Source organism: Callithrix jacchus, chromosome 9 (genome assembly GCF_049354715.1).
Source record: "Callithrix jacchus isolate 240 chromosome 9, calJac240_pri, whole genome shotgun sequence".
Classification (NCBI taxonomy): Eukaryota; Metazoa; Chordata; class Mammalia; order Primates; family Cebidae; genus Callithrix; species Callithrix jacchus.
This window is the reverse complement of record NC_133510.1, coordinates 16685001-16706365: the sequence shown is the minus strand read 5'-3', so window position 1 is coordinate 16706365 and position 21365 is coordinate 16685001. Positions and strand designations below refer to the sequence as shown.

The 21365-nt window shown below is 48.6% G+C and overlaps 1 protein-coding gene across 4 annotated transcripts in view; it reads left to right on the top strand.

The window, feature by feature from the left end:
- The first annotated feature begins 9022 nt into the window (after nucleotides 1-9022).
- Nucleotides 9023-21365, top strand: part of LOC144577852 (uncharacterized) — a 63599-nt gene continuing 51256 nt past the window's right edge. For 3 of the 4 annotated variants that reach the window (XR_013522525.1, XM_078338466.1, XM_078338465.1), the window contains exon 1: nucleotides 9023-9289. Coding sequence is in view for 2 of the 4 variants with exons in the window: in XM_078338466.1 (XP_078194592.1) it covers nucleotides 9131-9289 (159 nt within the window). In the remaining 2 variants the exon portion in view is untranslated. The remainder of the gene's footprint in view (nucleotides 9290-21365) is intronic. The other variant, XR_013522526.1, reaches the window with a different exon arrangement.

The window sequence follows — 21365 nt, the reverse complement described above, 5'->3', positions numbered from 1 at the left end:
TGCAGCCATGCCATGAAGGTCACACACAAGGCAGGAACAGCAACGGGGCAGTGGAGGTGTGGGGTCGAGAACACTGGAGTTGGAGGAGCTCGCAATGGGCTCAGCTTCCATTGATGACCTGTGTGATTACATGCCAGGGCAAGTCCATTCTTCTGTGCCTCAGTCTCCTCGTTAGAAAAATACAAATATTAATACCTCTCTCAAGAAGTGATACTGAGGAGTCAATGTTAGGAGTGCGTTTTGCTTGCAACTAATAGCCCAACAGCTACACCTAAAAGAATTAGGAGTTTGTTCTTCTCACATAAGTCCAGAGATAGATATTCCGAGGTTCAGACACCTGTTCAAAACCCACATGTTTTTCCCCACATTTTAATGTCTTGGGAATCTAGCTATGTCTTTTTTTCTGCATGATCTTTTTCTTAATTTTATTTTTCTGATCGACAGATTATAATTGTTCGCATTCATAGGGTACATACTAATGTTTCAGTACATATAATGTACGGTGATAAGATCAGGGTAATTGACATCTCCAGCATCTCAAACATTGTTGATGTGTCTTAAAAATAATGTCAAGTTGTACTTTAATTAGCAACACTTTATCACTCCTGATGATACTTAATGATACATCTTACAGTATTGTGTTTCCAATGAAAGGCAGTAGTTATCAGGGGCTAGACTCTTTCTATTTTTTTTTTTTTTTTTTTGAGACGGAGTTTTGCTCTTTTTACCCAGGCTGGAGTGCAATGGCAGGATCTCGGCTCACTATCCTTTATAACCTCCATCCTTAGCCTGGGGATGCCTTGTCTCATCCTTATGCCTTGCCTCAGGGTTGCAACATAGTTGCTACATCCTGACACATGAGGAGGTACGGGATAGAGGCAAAGACTTTCCTTTTCCTGAAACTTTGTCTTTTTAGCTGGGAAGAGATGCCTTCTCTAACAACATCGCTTACATATTAGTGGACAGAACCATGTCACAATGACACCTGCGGAGTGCTGGGAAATTGAGTGTTTAGACTTCCAGGCTCTCTAAAAGAGAATGGCAAGGGACAAAGTCTGTGTTTAGATGCTGAGCAAGCCCCTCTATTGTGTCTGCCACAGTATTTAAAATACCCAGCACCATCTCTGGCACATAGCAGAGCTCACCAAAGATCAGCCCTGTACCTCCACACACGAGCAAAAATGCAAGTGATTTGCTTTGGGGAGGAGGTAAGCTGGCCCACAAACAACTTCATCTCTTGGAACACTGCAATGAAAACTCTAGGAATGCAAATAAGGTCTACCCAGGAAAGCGTGATAAACACGCTTCCATCCTTTCCAATTCTGCGGAGCCATTTCCACAGGCTCACACACCAGAAGATTCTGGCGCAAAATAAATAAACTGTTTTGCTTTCCTCACAAGTGACTTGTTTTTGGTTTCTCTCCGCCAAGCTAAGCCCACCTCTCACTTGTAGCCCCTGATGACCTCCGTGGGAATCACCTGCAGGCTGGTGTCTGTGACCCAGACATCAGGCTTTTCCCGTGGGCATGATGGAGCTTGCTCAGGCATTGGGAGGAGAGACGACATCCTTCAGCTGCAGGTGTATCCACTCCTGTAATCCTCACTGCAAATCTGTGAGCAGAGATGAGCATTCCTATTTGCCAAAACTACATCGCAGAGAAATTAGGAAAATATGTAAGGTCATCTGGTTGATAAGTGAGGAACTGAGGCCCAAACCCAGGTTGCTCTGATCCTAGTCCCCTTTCCAGTATGTCTCCTTGCCTCCAAAAGTATTGCTTTCTGTTTAACTTTCAGTTTCAGACCAAAAAAGTCAGGCACCTCCCCCAACATCAGGATCCCGTGGAAAAGTCACTGTGATGATGGAAAGTGGAAGTGTTGTCATCACGACTGCCCAAAACCTCCGGTCCTCAGGAAAAAGCAGGCCCTCACTGTGCAGTTGAAAGGCACAAAGATTCCTGGCCCCTGACTCAGAGGCCTCCAATCTCAGGAGACTCCAGGAGAGAGGCTAAAGGCCACTGCAGGAAAAGGCATGCAGACTCTGGTCTCTTGACTTCTGGGCCACTGCTTTCCAGCACAGCTGGCTCCTGTTGGTTTTCTAGGTCCCAGGCTATGAGCAAGCCAAACTGGGGAGCCACCACCACCAAGTCCCTTTGTGGCTTTTCATTCATTCATGTAACAAGTATTTCTAGCACAGTCACTGTGGGCACTGTTCTCAGCACTGATAGTGCAGCAAAGAACGACCAAGATAACATCTCAGCTTTCGTGGGGCTTATAGCCTAATGGAGCAGAAGATGACAAGCACATGAATATAGCAAAACAAGGACATATTGGATAGGAGTGAGTTCTGGAAGGGAACAGACAGAGGGATGTCATGGAGGGTGACTGAGGAGTGCGCTTTAGAACTGGGAGCAGGAAAGAGCTGTCCTGAGGGTGACATTTGAGCTGAGACCTGAAATGGTAAGAAGAAAATTAGCCAGTGAAGATTGGGGAAAGGCTGGAAGCCAGGTAGAGGACCAGTCCAGGCAGAGGGCATGCAGGGCATGCAGGGGCAAGCCCGAGTCAGGTATGAGCTTGGCTACACAAGGAAGGGAAACAAGGGTAGCGGGGCCTGAGCTCAGTGAGTAAGGGAGGGAGGGAAGGTAAGCAACAGGTGGGAAATGCAGGCCAAAGGCAGGCCCTGAAGGGCCCTATGGGCCAGGGAGAGGAGTTTGGACTTTGTTCTCAGTGCAAAGTCACTGGAGGGTTTTAAGGTGACAAGTGCCATGCTCTCACTGCAGCTTTGAAAAGAGCATTCTGAATGCTGTGACAAGATCAGAAGGGCAAGAGTAAAAACAGAGAGATGGGTTGTCAGGCCTGAGTTTTCACCAGGCTGCTCCTGCAAGGCTGTGCAGGCCGTGCACTGCCCAACTGCACGAGTACCTTGCACCTAAACTGCAGTACGAGCAGCACCCTCTCTGGCTGTCCATAGTGGGGCTGGTTTCTTTTGTGTTTCATTTGTTTGTTTGTTTTTTGGTCCCTTATGATGCTCAAAGTTACTTACAACCCCTATGTACTCATGTCAAAGGAGCAAAACAAAACTTTAGCATCATTTCTATGCAAAGGAAGACAGGCTGCATATCATTATGTCCAAGACTTGATCATTGGTTATGCTATGAAGTAAATATGAGAAATGGTCCTTTTGGTTAATGTTGATACTATTCCTTTCTGTTTGTTAGCTTTCCTTCTAGAGTCAGACCCCTCTGCTGTCAGTCTGCCGTAGTTTGCTAGAGGGCCACTCCAGACCTGTTTGCCTGTATCACCAGTAGAGGTCGGAGAACAGCAAAGATCCTGCCTCCTCCTTCCTCTGGAAGTTTCATCACAGAGTAGCACCCACCAGATGCCAGCCAGAGCTCTCCTATATGAGGTATCTGTTGACCCCTGCTGGAAAGTATGTCCCAGTCAGGAGGCACTGTGGTCAGGAACCCACTTGAGGAGGCAGATTGCCCCTTAGCAAAGCTCGAGTACTGTGCTGCGAGATCCACTGCTCTCTTTAGAGCTGGCAGTCAGGAACATTTAAGTCTGCTGAAGCTGTGCCCACAGCTGCCCCCTTCCCCAGGTGCTCTGTCCCAGGGAGATGGGGGTTTGATCTATAAATCCCTGACTGGGGCTACTACCTTTCTTTTAGAGATGCCCTTCCCAGAGAGGAGGAATCTAGAGGCAGTTGGTACAGTGGCTTTTCCTAGCTGCCCATGTAATATATTCTTAACTCTGTTGACATAAAAAGATAACTAGACTATATTTTCAAATTTAAAAAGTTCAAGTTACAAACACACATGCACAAACATACACACCATCAAAAGGATATTCACCATCATATAGTAATACAGTATTACTTCTGACAGCTAAGATTCCAAGGAAGTTTTTACTTTCTTTAATATTTTATACTGATCAAATTGTCTAAAATGAGCATATATACATGTTATACTTTGGAAAATATTTGTAAAAACCTTATTCCCTTCTTTTTAAAAAATCTTAAATAAAATCTTAAACCACATGAATGTTCCAAGAAAACTTGTGATGTTTGTCCAAAGGCTTCTCTTTCTCCCCGGCAGGTGACCTTGGATCCAGAAGACCTGCCTGCTAGTTACAGAAGCAGGTTTTAGGAAACTTCCTGGAGATGAGAGAGAATTAACAGCATGTGCTTCACGTAGCAGAAATCTCCAGCTGTAAATATTTAAGTGTCATTTCGGGTGTTATTTATATATTTGCTCAGCTGTCTGTACTTATGTTATCTGTATCCTAGATGTGTTTTTCTATGTTTTGCCTTAACTAATGCTCTCCTGGGAAAGAACCAGGCTGTGAAATCCTTCATGAAGAATGCCAAGAGAGCATGGCAAGCATTTGGACATTTGAGCAATGCTTTTGACGCTGTTCACAAAGATCAATAATTATTTCAAGCACCAATTAGCGCAACTGATGTTCTTAGTGTCATTGAAAGTGTGCCTAAGAACAGCTGGAAAGCTCCTATTTCCGGTGTTACATCTTCCTCATGGGAATTGCACCTGAGATTGTGAGGTTCAATTCTACAGTCATTTCTTTACCCATTAGTCCCAGAGAGTGTTGCAAAAAATGAGCACGTTCAGTCATCAAGTTCTTAGTCAAACGCAGACTGAACTGAAGCTAATTCTAACTGATCAATATTTAACCTCTGGTCATTCCCCAGTCCTGCTGGAAGAGAGAAACGTGCTGACAAGGGGCTTTTTAGCTCTATTTTTCACTTGGATGAAGAAACCATGACCGGTTTCCACTCTCTTAAGGCTGTAAAAAGAATCTTAGGAGGAGTTTCTCCCCATTGTATTTTATGTCTATATTTGGTTTTGGTAAAGATGAGTTCTCTCTATGTTACCCTGGCTGGTGTCGAACTCCTGGGCTCAAGCAATTCTCCCGGGCACAGTGGCTCATGTGTAATCCCAGCACTTTGGAAAGCCAAGGTAGGAAGATCTCCCCATTTTAAAGATGGGGAAGCAGGCTGAGTCAGACAAGCTGTCTCTGATGTGTATCCTGAGGGCACTGTTCCCTGTTTTTCCCAGGAATGGCTCTGTCAAGAGTCTATACATAGAGTCTATACATATACTAAGGCCATGGCAGGATGGCAGCTTAACCAAGCAGGGATGTCAGGGAGGCGGGAATAGAGGTTGTCAAGGAAAACTTTATCTTGCAACTCTTCTAGGTAGTGGCCAGAAATTGTTTTGAAAGACAGGCTTATGCCCAGGGGATGGAGAAATCCAAGTTTTACAGCTGCTGACCTTGAGGGTTTGTGGTACAACCTGAACACTAAACTAATGTGCCATGTATCCTGGGGATGCCAACAATAACAGGTCAGGCTTCTCCGTGCCATGCACGTGTGTGTGTGTGTGCACGCATGCGCGCACGCCCTTGTGTAACCATCCTCAAAACGAAGCCACAGTTACCATGGTATTTCCTGTGACTCCACTTCTAGGGATACTGTTGCTGCCTGGAGAGGCTATCAGGCCCTGTGCTGACATGCAGGGGTCTCAAAGATCTATCTTGAACCTCCAAGTAGCAAGAGATATAGGCCATTTTAGATAAAAGCAAGGATGCCTAAGTATTATTATTCTTACATTTATAAAGGAGTCTCTAGAACTTCCCTCACTCTTGCATCCCATGACAGATCTCTCTATCAGATATAAAGGCAGGCAAATGACGCCAGAGTGTGGACCGAATGCAGAAGCTGCTGGCACCCAGCAGGGACAGCAGATGAACTACAGGCCTGGCTGAGGGGCACCAGTCTCCAAATTTGGGATTTCCCTGGCCCCTCCTATTTTTCCAAAAAAGGAACTACTCTCCCAGTTTTCAGATGCAGGAAATGAGGCCCAGACACAGCAGCTCCATCCACCTGTTGGTGACGCAGCCAGTGCTCAGAGCTCAAGGGAAACTACAAAGATGGGAGTTTGTACAAGCAGGAGTTGCCCTGTGCATCATCACAGCGCACTCTCGGTTCCTTCTCTGGAGCACCCAATCTGACAAATAAACCTTGTTCCCCCTATGAACACAGAACAAAAATCAAAACGGGATACTTCCAACTCATATCTCAACTTTCTCATACCTTTTCTAGTCCAAGCCAAAGCCCCGTTTCCCTATTCATAGACGGATTCTCAAACTTCTCCCTTCTTCGGTGAGTTTTGTGAAATGAGATGGAACAGATGAGAAACTTTTGAGTGGTACAGCACTTGGGGTAGGCAAGCCCACTCCTTCATAGAAAATCAGGACCAAATAAAGGCCCAAATCCAAAAGTCTCTGAATTCCAGTTCCAGACCTGTGTGGTCTGCTATAGCAGCCACTAGCCACATGTGGGGCTGCTGAACATTTGAGAGGTGCTCCGTGCACCTGAAGGGCAGGATTTTTTATTTCATTTCATTTTAATTAACTTAAAGACTGATCATTTGATTCAGTTAGTAAAAAGCATAAGTACATATTGAGCAATTTGGTTTGTAAATCTGCTTCTTCAACCATCAATGTTATAAAACCTAAATACGGATCCAGTATTTCTAATGAAACTTTAGTGTCTGAACCTAGGTGTGCAATACATGTAAAAAACACACCAGAGTTGGAAGACTTCGTAGTAAAGAAAAGTACATCTCATTGTTAATTTTTATATTGACACGCGTCAATTTTAATGATACATTTTATTTAACACATACCTAAAATATATTGTGTTAAATAAAACACATTATTGAAATTATTTTCACCTATTTCTTTTTTTTATGAGTGTAAACATGATTCCTGGGAAATTGTTAACTTCATATTCTATTTCCATTGGTTCACTATTCCCAATGTTTAATGCTCCCAGGGATGGTGCTACAGAGGGAATATCCTGGCCCAGAGATTCATTCACCCTTCACCCTCTCATGTTGCTAAAGGTCCCTCTAGACAATTTTCCAACTTTCTCTTTCCTCAGCGCTGTTTTAATATGACCAGCTTCAGGAATATCAGCTTCCCCTCGCCTTTATCCCACCGACAGCATTCCTCTCCTCTGCCCCCTGGCTTTTGAAGACCTATCTTCTACTACGGATAACCCTCGTCCTCACTCATTCTCAGTGTTTCCCTTTAACACCAGCGTCTCTGACTTTTTCTGACAATCCCTATCTCTTGAAACAGCTTCCTTGGAGATGGAGGAAAGATATCAAATCACACACCCGCTCCTTTCTGCCTGTCTTCCCACCATCACCCCCCTTGCTCCTGCTGGGTGGTTTCCACCTCTGTTCCTCCATCCCATTTTTTCTCTGTTTCACTTACCCTTTCTCGGTGCTGTTGGATCTCAGGCTGGATTTCTAGGATACAGACTGCAAGGAGATGGAAATCTGCCCGCAGGGGTCTCCTGGGGGCCTGACCAGCTCATGCTCCCCGACCCGGTGGGGGCATTCACTCTGACAGCAGGCCCGAAAGTCTAGGTTGTCTCAAGCCACCTGTGCCTGGGTCACTAAGCTATTCCAGGCATTCCAGGAAGTCTACGGGTTGGGGTGGGAAGGGTTCCCCCCCACAGACCTCACTCACCTTGAGAGAGTGAGGGAAACAGGACTAGGCAGAGACTGAACCCGAACTGCGCTGCTTTCCACTGAGGCCTCCTCGGATCCCTCGGGAAGCTGTGGAGCTGGAGCGGCCCTTCAGAGTGCCCCTGAAGGAAAGCAAAGAGATGGACCTTTGTATCCCTGCATCAACCAACTGGACCCAGGATCCCCATGCCCCCCAGGGAGTGGCAACCTGGTCTACACAACCCACGACTCAAATAATTCTCTCGAAAGCCCCCAGAGATCTCATTTCCAATCTAAGCCTGTTTCCTCGGGCACCTTCTTCCTGATGTCCCTGTAGCCAGGCCGAACTGAATATCCCTCTTCTCCTGAGTCCCGTCCCTCCCGCACGGCTTCTCTCATGGGCTCCTTCTCCTTAGACTTAGCTTCTGTCTCCAGCCCTGTTCTATCTTTTCTACCCTCTCGCTCCATCTCTTCCCTTGTCAGCCCAACTTCTTTCCAGATGATTCCAAAATTCGCATCTCTTGCCTCCACCTCTCTCCTAAGTACCACAGGTCATCCCACTGCATTTGCTGGATGTGTGCCCTTGGACGAAGGTGGCCTGCTTTTCCAACCTAGCTCGTCCCGCAGGAAACTCAGCCTCACATCACTCCAGGTGTCCTGCTGGCTTCATGGTTTTACCCCCTTTCCCACCACCCTCCTCCTGCGCCGCGTGCAGCAAGCTCTGTGGACTCCTTGCGGCAGCTTCTGAATTCATGTCTTCATCTCAGGGTCTGAGGCCATCAGCTCCTTCCCGCATTGGCCTATGCGAAGCCCTCCTCAGCGGCCAGCTGGGGCACTGAGAGCAATGGTGCTGACTCAGTGGCGTCCTTGGCGTTCCCTACCGGCCAGTAGCGGCCTCCCTGATCTAGCAACCTGGTAAATGAAGAAGCTGGCTCACTGCAGTCAAGTTTCGAAAGAATACCGTTGGATAAGCACAAGACCACCGCTGATTTGGGGAAAAAAAACCCATTATGCACGCCCCACTGCTAGGGCAGACCCACTTAGGGGCAGCTCTGCACCTCCACTGGGTGCAGGCAGGGGCTGCTGGGCCCTGCCGTCTACTCTTCGCTTCAGATTAGGAAGAATCCTGATTCCCTCTGGCCAGGGAATGTTAGGCCAATGGTCCCCAGGACTCTGAGAGGGACATGGACATGATGGGAGTCTTGGGGCGAAGGATGAGGGGTGGGGAGGCTCTCTGCATTCAGACCTTGTCCCTAAAGTCCCTGGGAACCTCCAGGGACCAACCTCTTCCAGGGGCCTATGTAGGCAGGGGGACGGAGGGTTCTGGGAGGGCGGGTAGGGTGGGCGCTGGGGGCCGCTGAGGGTAGGGAGGTTTGAAAGCCGCTCCTCCGCCCCTCACCAAGTCCATCCCTTCCGCCGCTCCCCGCAGATGGTTTCCCCCAGCAGCCGCACAGTGCCCCTAACTGCACTTAATTCGCTCTGCGTGCTCTGAAACGCATGCAGAAAGGCAACAAACATGCTAACAAAGAGGCTGCCCGCCCGCGTGCAGGGTTCCGGCCAGCCTGCCAGGCCCCGAGAGCTGGCGCGGAGCACCGCACATGGGCGCGGGGCCGGCGGGAGGCGCGCGGACACTCCCCCTGCCGGGAGGGAAGGGGCGGGCCCGGGCGCGGGCCGTGTGCGGTGGCCCAGCTCTCCGCCGCTCTCCGCCTCTAGGCTCGGCTCCCATTGCCGCTAACGGAGCCCCAGGTCCCGGCCGGGTAAGTGCGGATGGCTGCGGGAGAAGTGCGCCCGCCTGAGGCGGAACGCCGGGGAGGAGGGAAGGGGGGAGGGGGGCAGGAGGAGGGGAGAAGGGGAAGGGGGAGGGGGCGGGCGGGCGAGGGGACGCAGGCTGCGGATAGGAGTGGGGCAGGCATCCGGGGGGACGCGGCGGATGGGAGCACGCGTTGGTGTGTGCGGGGGCGCGCCGCGTAGTGTCTGTAACCACACGCCGGAGTCTGCCTTCTGCACTTGTGCCTTGGGAAGAGCCCTGGGTCTCTGAGGGCCGTGTGCCTCCTGGGACATGGTTGTCCCTCTTCAAAATGTCATTCTCCTTGTCCATCCTGAATTCCAGTAGCTGCCTCTTGTGCATAAGCTTAGGCGACAGGCTGAAAGTCGCTTAACTAGGTGTGGACCGCCTTGGTGGCCTACCTCCTGCAACACGGGGCTGTGTGCGGTGCACATTGTTCTCGGCGGGTCGGGCTGCCTGTGCAGGGGTGCCCTGTGTTCCCTGGGAACCTCTGTGTATTTGTGGGAACATGACTGCAGGCCCTGTCACCTGTGTTTGTGTGCCCCTCCCTGCACATGCAGCTGGCCGGCTCCTACGGAAAGGAGGGTGTGAAGGTGCTGAGGTGTAGAGTTCTCATAGGTGATACGTGCAGTTTCAACAGCGCATTGGCTGGAAAGTGTGAAAAGAAGCTGCTCCACTGGGTTCGGCTGGACAGCATCTTAACATGGGTCCCAGCTGCTGTGTGGTTGTGAGAAGAGGCAGCTTCTAGAAAAAGTCCTGAGTGCACTCTGGGGTGTAGGGTGGGGTGGCTCGAGAATGACGGTGGTATTAGGCCCCGGCGTGTTCAATTTTGGGGCAGCTGACTTGTAGTGGAAAGCAGCAGATGGGGCCTGGAGACCTAGATTTGAATTGGAACTTAGCGGTTGTCACTGCTTCATTTGCTCTGTTGCCTGAAAAGGTCATCTGGGGCTCAGTAGCTTTGTGTGCAGAATGGGACTGATAATCACTGGCCTATCTCCCTAGGAATCTGGAAGCTCCCATTAGTTAATGCCTGGAAGTGCTTTGGCAGCAGTAAGCCTCCTAGGGCCAGGGACACGGCTGGGTCACAGGTGCAGAGTTGGTGGTCTGGGGAGTGCTTGAGTGGCCTGGAGCTGCTTGGTTTGTGGATAGTGGGGGAGGCATTTGCAGGCGGCTGCCTGCCATATTCAGCACAACAGGAGTGTCTGACTCTTGCATGTAAAATACGTACAGACCTGTGTAGTTTCTCAGAGTTCTTGTATGAACGCCTTCCACAGCACAGGAGGAAAACGGGCTTTGATGTCTTTAAATCGCCCTGAAGCACTTTGCTTTTCCAGAGAGCCATCCTCCCGATGAACCAGCGGGCTTACGCCTGCCATCTTGCTTTTACCTTTATGCCAAATGAAGCAGTAAGGAGCAGGCTCCAGTTTACAGCCAGAAAGACAGGAGATGAAGAAGCTTTCCCAGCCGAGGTCACAGGTCTAGGGTGCCAACAACTGCAGAGCTCTTTTCCGGTATAGAGCCTTCAGATCCAGGGCCAACCCTGGCCTCAGCTTGGGAGGGGAGGGGAGGGAAGAGTCAGGCCAGACAGCACCAAACAGCAGGACTTGATCTGGTGGTTTGTCTGCCCTTGGATGACATCTGTCACTGAGACTTTTTTTTTTTTTTTGAGACAGAGTCTCTCTTGGTTGCCCAGGCTGGAGTGCAGTGGCACCATCTCAGCTCTCTGCAACCTCCACCTCCTGGGTTCAAGTGATTCTCCTGCCTCAGCCTCCTGAGTAGCTAGGATTACAGGCACGTGCTACCACACCCGGCTAATTTTTGTGTTTTTAGTAGAGATGGAGTTTCTCCATGTTGGCCAGGCTGGACTCTAATCCTGACCTCAGGTGATCCGCCCACCTTGGCCTCCTAAAGTGCTGGGATTATAGGCATGAGGCACCACGCCAGGCCCACTGAGACTTCGTTATATGTGGTAGCTGTTTAGTAATGTTTGTGAGAATGAAGAGCCCTGGGCGGAGGATGCTGGAAACCCAGGTTAGGTCCCATCTGTGCCCATGCCCCGCCATGTCCTGGGGAAGGTTGCTTTGCCTCACTGGGTCTGCTTCCTCATTGGTCCAAATCAGGGCATCTTTCCAGATTGTCATTCTGATCTCAGTTGTGTCTCACTTCCTCGGAGAGGCCTGTCCGTATCCCCATCTAAAGTGGCCACCTCATCATGGTCACATTACTTCTGTGACCTGTTTCCTCTGTAGCACTGGCCACCTGTTCCGACCTTCCCTTTGTCATGTCCTGCTACAGTGTGCGCTTAGTGAAAGCGAAGACTGCCTTTGTCCTGTCTCACCAGCACCTAAACGCAGTATGTGCTCAAGAAATCTGGTTGTGTGAATGAGTGAGCGAATAAGTTAATAAGGGAATGGGGTGACGCATACCTGTTTCTCAAATGGCTCTCCTAGGGGCTTTGGAGGGGGACCGTAAGCCCCATGGCCCTGGATCCTTCACACCAGCAGCTTGAGGTTAATCTAAGTTACATATCTGCTTCCAGGTTTGAAGAAAGGGTCCTCCCACTAAAATAAAACTAGAAAACCATTGCACCAGAAGACTTAAAGGGTCTTTTAATCTTTCCAGCTCCAAGTTAAAACAGTAGCACTGCACCAGAAGTAGCACACACTTGGCCCTCTGCGAGGGTCACAGGCAGGATTCACACACACACAGAGTGGTTGTTCTGCAGCTCATTTCCGTTTGCCCATGGAATTCATCCATGGATATTCTTTTTTTTTTTTCTTTTTTTGAGGCAGAGTCTCACTCTGTCACCAGGCACCAGGCTGGAGTGCAGTGGCGCGACCTCGGCTCACTGCAACCTCCGCCTCCCAGGTTCAAGCAATTCTCCTGCCTCAGTCTCCCGAGTAGCTGGGACTTACAGGAATAGGTGAGAAAACAGCCAAGTGCAGACTGAGTAGCACCCACCAAGCCACAGCTGGAGCTCCCAAAAAGGAAAGGTGGGCACAGCCTGCAGGTGGAGGCAGCAGGCAGCAAGAGTGGCCAGAGAGCTTAGCTCTGGGGATGGATGGTCCGGGCATGGATTCTGGCTATGACCCTTCCTCTCCGTGAGAACTTCGCTGTGTCACGTGACCTCACTAAGCTTCAGTTTCCTCATCTGTAAATGGAGAAAATGACCTCTAACTCCTAGTGAGGTGCACGGATGCCTGCCTGAGCTGAACTCAGTAGAGGGCACGGAGCACCTAAGTGACCGCAGTAAAGTGGTTTGGGAAAGGGCCCATGGTGAGGAGGGGGCTCTCAGAGGGTGACCACTATGGGATTGTCTAATGTTGGTCTCTGTCAGTAGTCCAGGGGTCTTTGGCCTCCTGCTGGTTAGGCCCCAGGACAACCAGGCACCCCTTTCTTCCATTTCCAACTGTTACTTCCATGCTACTCTCCACACCCATCCAACTGTTACTTCCATGCTACTCTCCACACCCAAGGAAAGTGGCTGCACCAACAGCTTCCCCTCCCTCCCTCACCACCCATGTACAAGCACACGACCCCGATCAGAAGCTAAATTGTCCTTGTTTTGAAATGCCAAAAGTTGAGGATGTTACAGAGGCTCAGGAAGTGCCCAGGAGATTTGCTTTCATGGTTCCCCAGTCTATTTTGAAGCATTGAGCAGGGGTCCCCCTTTGATGGTGTGGCATAACCCCCCAGTGGCTCTCAGCCTTGCTCTGATTTATTGTTGTTAAAAATGAACTTCATAGCTGGAAAGACTTTTGTCAGTCAGACTTCAACATAAATGAGAATTTGTCTCTGTATCTTAAAAATATTAAAGGCCATATCACTAATAGTTGGCTTTTACTATCCAGTGTCCAGTTTTCTACCTTATATGATTTACGTTTTTTAAAAATCAGTTCAGGTCATTTACTCACAGAATTCCAGTGTGTTTAAAAGGCTCTGACAGGGGCCGGATGCAGTGGTTCATGCTTATAACCCTAGCACTTTGGGAGGCTGAGACAGGAGGATGGCTTGAGCCCAGGAGTTCAAGGCCAGCCTGGGTAACAGAGCCAGACCCCATCTTCACAGTAATAAACACAATTCTATTCTCAAATAGTGCTGAGCACTGTTATTCTAAAACCAGGGTATAGGACAAAGGTCAAAACCCTATTACTTTTCTACAAAAGGCAGCTATGAGAGAGAAATCTCTTTATAGTATTTCAGGAATATTTATGGAAAGGCTGCACAGTCTAGCTACCATACCAGCTATGTGGTTAAATAGGATAATGTAATTTTTTTTCTAACTGACCTCAAACAAACCAGACAATACAACTCACTTCTGTCCTTTGTACTTTTTTCTTCTGAACCTTTTTTATCCTAATTGTTTTTCTTAAACATTTTTTGAGACAGATTCTCGCTGGGTTGCCCAGGCTGGAGTGCAGTGGCACAATCACGGCTCACTGTAGCCTCACCTTCCCCGGCTCAAGCCATCCTCCCACCTCAGCCTCCAGAGTGGCTGGAACGACAGGCACGTGCCACTACACCCAGCTAATTTAAAGAGTTCCTTGAAATGCCCAACAGTAAGTTAGGAGGGACTGAAAGGAAAAGGGAACTATCCATGACCCTGTTTTGATTTTCTTCTATGTCACCATTTTGGTGTAAGTGGTTGGTTAAAGCAGGAAGCAACACAAATAAGAAAGGATAGGATGCCATAGGGTTCCTTGGTTGTTCGTGTTTCTTAGAAGGTATGTCTTTCTGCGCTTGAACAACGTTCTGATTCCAACACAGAGTGTGGCTTTTCAGGGCTTCGGACAACCTGTTGACTCTGTCACAGACATCTTTGAGGTCCTCCTAGCTCCCATGTACTGCGGGTCCCTGGAATTCTGTGTTCACAGCCATCACGAACACCACGTGCACATGGAGAGCAGGGAGGCATGAACACACATATGCACATATCTTACGCTAATGTCCCACTGTCCCATTGGATTTCACTTACAAAACACATGTTCAAAGAGAAAATTATCAAGAATTTCAAGATGCCAACCGCAGGGCATTAAACCAAGCACAGGGTCCTTCCAAATGTGAGCCTGTGAGCCCACACAGGTGGACGTTTATGAAGCCAGCCCTGCCTCATCCCTTTGTGGTCACATTTTCAGATGGTGGCCCAGTTTAGGCAACATAAATCCTTTCGACAGGTGAGCCACCCAAGAGCCCTAGGATTCAAGGCCATCATTTATATGTTTAGAAAATGATGGAGGCAACCAGGGGCAGTGGCTTATACCTGTAATCCCAGAACTTTGGGGGGCCAAGGCGGCATATTATGAGGTCAGTAGTTCAAGAACAGCCTGGCCTATATGGTGAAACCCTGTCTCTACTAAAAATACATAAATTAGCTGGGCATGATGGCACATGCCTGTAGTCCCAGCTACTTGAGAGGCTGAGGCAGAAGAATCACTTGAACCTGGCAAGCGGAGGTTGCAGTGAGCCAAAATTGCTCCACTGCATTCCAGCCTGGGCAACAGAGCAAGACTCCACATCAAAAAAAAAAAGACGTCCATTTCTATTAATATATCCAGATCTCCACCCTCCTGCTTTAAGTCATTTATATTTTTTAAGAGCTTAGGTGTTTTGCTAACAGGTTCTAGTGTGTTTAAAAGGCTCAGAAGAAAAGAACAAATGATCAGAGTAAAGGTGGATATGGTCTGTTTTGTCTGAGATTTGGAACAGATTTAAAAGCAAAAACTTCTGGGAGTTCTTAGGCCCATTCAGATACTCACTTGCTGTTCTAGGCATGATCATTTTATACCAAAGCTGAACAGATAGGTTGGGATGAGGGAGGAAGGGAAGGAGGGAGGGAGGGAGGGAGGGAGGGAAGGAGGGAGGGAGGGAGGGAAGGGCTTCGTTATTGAAGGAGTACTCTTCGGGTTGGAGAGAAGAAAGGCACAAGGAAGAGGATGTGAGAAAGCACCAGATAACTCCGCATTTGGGGATGTACACGCAGAGGCTTAGAGCAGCCAGGCCTTCCAGAAGAAAGAAACTCCTCTGTGTGGGGAGAGAGGGTGAAGCAGGAAGTGAGAACTAGAAGCACTGGGAGAGAATGAAATCCTACAAAGGCAATTAACACTTTCTGTCAGCACTGAATAGAGAGCTAAGGGCTTTTAACTTGAAAGTACTGGGAATCAAATACTAGTACAGTGAACCAGAAAGGGGTTGGAGGCAGAAGGAAACCCCTGTCCTCTTTTTTTAGTGTAGAAAGGAGAACTCGGCTAGAAAGTGCAGTGATGGGTAACAGTAAATGCTTACTAAGGAGAAGCCACATTTCCCTTGTACCTTTAATTCCTTTAAATTATCTCCATTCGCCTTGTTTTAATTTATTGTGCAAATAACGCTAATTGTGAGTCGCTATTTTCATCATTAAATGTGATAGATGCATGTCGGTCTGCGGCAAATTCTCCAGGGCTCCAAAACTGTTTATACTATGACCTGAAAGCTAAGAATGATTTCTTTACATATTTGAAGATTGAAACAAACAAGCAAAAAACAAAGAAGAATATACCACAGAAACCATATATGGGCTGCAAAGCCTAATATATGTACTAACTGGTTCTTTATAGAAAAAGTTTGCTGACCCCTAATCTCTCCAGCGTCAGCTGAAGGGGTGATCAACAGCTAAGTGAGCCCAGGGCACAACACTGCTGTGTCTCTGAGGTCCCAATTTAATTCTCCTGGGGTACAGCCTGGGAATTGATGTTTTTTTAATCTGCAGGTGGTTCTAGTGGACAGCTGAGGTCAAAAGTAGCTCTAATATAGCAGTTTCCAAAGTGAGGTTTGGGACCAGCAGCATCAACATTGCTTGTTAAATGCAAAATCCCAGGCCCTACCCCAAACCTGCTGACTCAGAAACTCTTGGGTGGGGTCCAGCAACCTACCAGTGTGCATGCAGGGTGATTCTGAAGCGTGTTCAAGTTTGAGAGCACTGCTCTAAGGCGTGGTGTTTCAAACTTAAAGGCCGAGCTCATAGCCTTTGCTCATGGCAGGCAAACCTCACAAATGGGTCAGGTTGAAAGTGCAGAAGGACAGGTGGAAGCTGACAAGGAGGAACCAAAAGACCTCAGGTCTGAGCCTGGAAATAACCACGATTGTTCCCCTATGCATAACTGAGGCCCTTGAGGGAGGTGAAGTGAGCTGAAGGAACCAGAGCCTGGGACAGAATAACTCCACCAATGATAATAATAAATTCCTCCCTAGAAAATGTTCATTTATAATACGTTTAACATCGGGCTCTATCATTATTACATGTATATTTACCTTTTGATGTTAGTATATTCACTTACAAAAGGTACCCACTTGGTAAACAAGGATTTAAACACAACTTTAAACTATCTTCAAGTAATTTAAATAATTTTAAATAAATTATACTTGCCTGGGAAGTAGGAAAATTGGACTGCTGACTTTTATCTCATAACTGATGGGTGAACTCTGTTCTCCCAACCTCCCCCTCTGGGGAAGACAGATTCCCACAGGGCACTTGGCCCCAGTTTCCTGCCCTCCAGTAATGTAGCCTGTGAGCAGTTATAAGGATGTAATAAGAATTACCCTGAAGACCTACCATGTGCCAGGCACAGTATGAGGTGCCTTTATCTCCTGTAATCATTACAACCCTCTTAAGTCAGTATTATTATCCCCATTGTATAGTTGTGAATGTTGAGGCACAGAGACATCCCAAAACCAATAAATGGCAGAGCTAAGATTCAAACCCAGGGAGGTCTGGCCTCAAAATAGGTGGGATTGGAGGTAGGGAAGCCTGTGATCAGGCATGACGTGGCATTTCAATACATCTGCGCTGGTTGAACTTATGATTATGTAAAGTGATCATTCTCAGCCCTATCAAGTCTTGCCCATTTTCCTGGGTTTCCTTGGCAAGAAGTGAGTCCACACTGTACAAAAGTTGGGTTGCTGATATGCCCATCTTAGAATCCGAGGACCAGAGGCACTCAGAGCAACCAGAGAGATATTCTGTCCGGGTTGTCTAGAATGCCATTGCTACCAACAGAGCCGCATGGTCCTTAAATTCCTCCTTCATTTTGGAAATTAGCAATCAAAGTGGTGTATAAATATTACACATTATCATCCTCATCAATAATAACAAGGCAGCCTTTCAGAGATCTTCAAGTCTTCAACCCGCTGTGTGCTCATTAGCTTTCGATGTCTTAGTGTCGTTATCCTTGGTAACAGCCACGGGCAATGGGAGCACGAAGGCCATGACCGCTGGGGGTAGCACTGTGAGTCTACAGCTCCCCCCGCAAACCTGGAGCACTGGGCTGAGAACCAGAGATATGGATTTGCGTCTCAACTCTCCTCTGACCTGATGGACTTGAGAATAGAGAGAGGACATCCACCCTCTTGGTCGCTCTAGCCAAAATCTGGGAGTGGGCTGATTTCTAAGGTTCCTGCTCCATGTGAGACAGTCAGGCAGCTTTCTTTCTAAACCTTGGAAACAATGGGGAGTGAGTGATGGTGGTGGCGATGATGTGATGAGTACATGGTGAGGGAGCTGATTTGGGCACTCTCTAGGGGATTCTGATGCCAAGTTGGTTTCTATAACATCCTCCCTCAATAACTCATGGAACTAAAGATCTTCCTTTTTTTGGAAAGAATTGGGGTAACAGTGTGGGAGTCGCCATGTGCGTGCATTATTTCCTTGCCCAAAAAGGTCAAGCATCTCTTTAACAGACAAGTATCTGTGTGCTTGGCTCTCCAGCAAGCAGAAGATGATAATGCTTTCCAAAGGGGTTTCTAAGTCCCTAAAAAACATGGTTTCATAGACCTGAGATGGAGAAACATGGCTTATGTATCAGGGAGCTTAGCAACTTCCAGGCTCTCTTCAATGAATCACATCACCTTCAGACTTAAGACCTAAGAGATTTACCTCCACGTCCCAAAGTGAACACTGGAATTTAAATCTGGATGCCGACTATTCTCTCCCTCACCCTCATCAGATTTACCGGCCAGGGTGGTGTGGGAGAAGGCAGGCTGGGCCAGGAGTCTGGACACTTGGCTACCTGGCTTCTAGCTCCAGCTCTGCCTCTAGTAACATCGCTGGGGCCCACTGAGTCTCTGAGCCTGTGCCAAGGACATGGTCCTTCTCTTGGGAGTTGACAGTTCAGGCCTATACAAAAAAAGAAGGTGCAGACATCAGTGGTTCTTACCCTTTTGGGGTGAGGGAGTCACAAACCTCTTTGCAGATCTGCTAAAAGCCCTTTGGAGATCTGCTAAAATCTATGGAACTGCAGCACCTAAATATTAAAACTTTTCATACAATTCAGGGGCCCCAAAGTTATAATTCCCTGGAAGAAATGGTCTTTTAGTCTTATTGCTAAGCCATGGTATCCTGTTCCAGAGACAAAACAGGCACTATTTTGAAAGCAAATGAGAAATTGTACAAATCCTTCTGTCTGGGAAGGAAGATGAGTTTTTAAGTCATTCGGACATTGTTTTTTCAATTCCTGCTGCCGGGAAGGAAATGTCGCTGCCTTTCCTATTCCCAGTGGGCAAGTTATGAATATCCCTAAGCGTAAGATGTCATGCGTGAGGAAGGCTTTTGTGGGAGAACTCCCCCTTCTACCCCTCAGCAAGCTCTTCTCCAGCCTGGCTGATCCTGCCAGAGCCACAGAACCTCCAAACTGCTGCCACGCCTTGTTCGGCTGCTGCTGTGTGCTGGGGAGGGGCAGCTGCATGTCCAGCCAGTTATTTCTGATTCAGGCACTGGCTGGAGCATCACAGTCACTCTCTCAGTGATCCTCAGCCTCTGATCCCCACTGGGCAGAGGACACTGGCTCAGGTAGGTCAGATGACCTGCCCGGAGTCCTGCAGCTGGCAAGGGTGGCATTAATTTTCCCTCCATATATGTGACATCCCAGCCCCAAAGCAAACACCAGAGAGCTAAGCTCACATGTTTATCTTCACCCTTCCAGCTCCCTCCTCCTGGCACAGGAGATGGGTAAGGGGACAAAAGCCACACTTCTGCCTGTGCTCAGGATGGTGCATGAGCTGCCCCACAGGGGAGCTCTCCCAAGCTTGTGGGTGTCCTCTGCAGCATCCAACCAGAGTCATTTCGCAGCCACATCTAAGAAAGTGTCTGGTCAAGCAAATAGTAGCTTCAGCTTAGTGGCTGCAGCTGTGGACCGGGGCGGGGGTCGGTGCCGCTCTGGAGACCCCACCCTAGAAGGGGCAGCAGTGTTGAGGGTCCCATGTCCTAGGCTCTGGGTCAAGCCTGGTTGAGAGCTCTTGGGTCAGACTGGTCTGAAAGCTGGGATCATTGCTGCTCAGGGGCATGGACGTGCCTCCCACATCCTCTAGACAGCCTTGAGGATCCATGGTCTTCGTGCCTTCCTTTCACGCCTACACACAGCAGTGAACATTCACCTTAGTCCCTGAGAACAGAGACACATGTGGGCCTCCAACTCCAGTCTGGGTCCTAAACCCAAGCCTGGGTGGCCGCTGGACCTGCAGCATCATCTGTTTCTGCCTGGCTCCCTGGTGGCTGTGGATGTTGCTATCAGCCTCATGGTTATCTAGCCCTCTGGCCTTCTCGAGTTCTGGCAAGGCACAACCCCCAGCTACTGGCTGGACCAGCATGGATGGACAGCAGAATGACAGGGAAGACCCTCAGATGCTTCTGTCCTAGCTCCTGGCCTGAGAGGGCAGAGCAGAACCGACCCAAAAGGACTCCCTCACTGGACCTGCTGTAGTTGGCAGGGTGTCGACCTTGTCATCCTCAGATCCTGAGGCCCAGGTACGGGTCCCAAAGAGCCCGTCAAGTCTGGCTGAGTATGAGGTCCAGAAAACCATGTGCATACTCTGAGCCCAACATGTTGGGTGGCCTTGGGAGAGGGAAGTGAGCTGGCACTGGTCCTCAGCCCAGGGTCTTCAGGGCAGAGTGGGGTTGGGCAGAGGTTCTTCTCATCATCAAGCAGGAGCTGGGCACTGAGCAGAGAAGTCTGGGGCAGTGATGGACGCTGAAGCAGCCTGACCTCAGGAAGCAAACTAGGACATGTTCCAGGGAGGCAGGCACCAGGAGCGGGGCAGGGGCATCTGCCAGACTGTGTCCAAGGCGGGGAGGCCTGGGAAGTCTCCCACAGGACAGTGTAGGGAGTGGAGCACAACGTCGGTGTGTATTTCAGATGAGGCCACATGTCCTTGAATCAGTCTTCCTATCGGTGAAGTGGGACCCTGAGAGTGCCTTGCACTACGCACATGGTATCATCATCCCCAGCACCTGTGCAAGTAACCAGGGAGCTAGAGCCTGGAGAGGCAGACACAGCAGGCTGCCCTGGCCAGCAACCAGAAGCTCCTGCTTCTTCCTGGGCAAGGGGAATTAGGGGAATGGGGCCCACTTCCTCATGGCAGACACTTTATTCAACAATGAGGTGGGACTGTGAAAGACAGTTTGTCAGGTCCTCAATACATTAAACATAGAGTTACCATATGGCCCAGTTACCATATTAGCCAGAGGAGTTGAAAACAGGTGTCCAAACAAAAACTCGTACATAAATGTTCATGGCAGCTCTGTTAGCAACAGCCCAAAGTTAGAAATAACCCAGACATCCATCAACAGATGACTGGATTAGCAAAAGGTGGTATATGCATACACTGGAATATCATTCAGCAATGAAAAGGAATGAAGTACTGATGCATGCTACAACACGGATGAACTTTGAAGACACTAGGTTAAGTGAGAGAAGCCAGACACAAATGACCACATAACGTATGAGTCCATTGACAGGAAATATTACAAATAGGCAAACCCATAGAGACAGAAACCAGATGAGTGGTTTCCAGGAGCTGGGGGGAGGGGGATGAGGAGCGGCTGCTTAATGGGTATGGGGTTTCTGTGTGGGACGATGAAAGCGTTCTGGAACTAGATGGTCATGGTGGTTGCACATCGCGAATGCACTTTATGGCACTGAATTGTATACTTTACAGTAGTTACAGTGCTCACTTTTATACTGTGTGTATTTTATCCCAATAAAAAGAAAAAACATGGAAAGGGGTTGGGACCAAGTGGA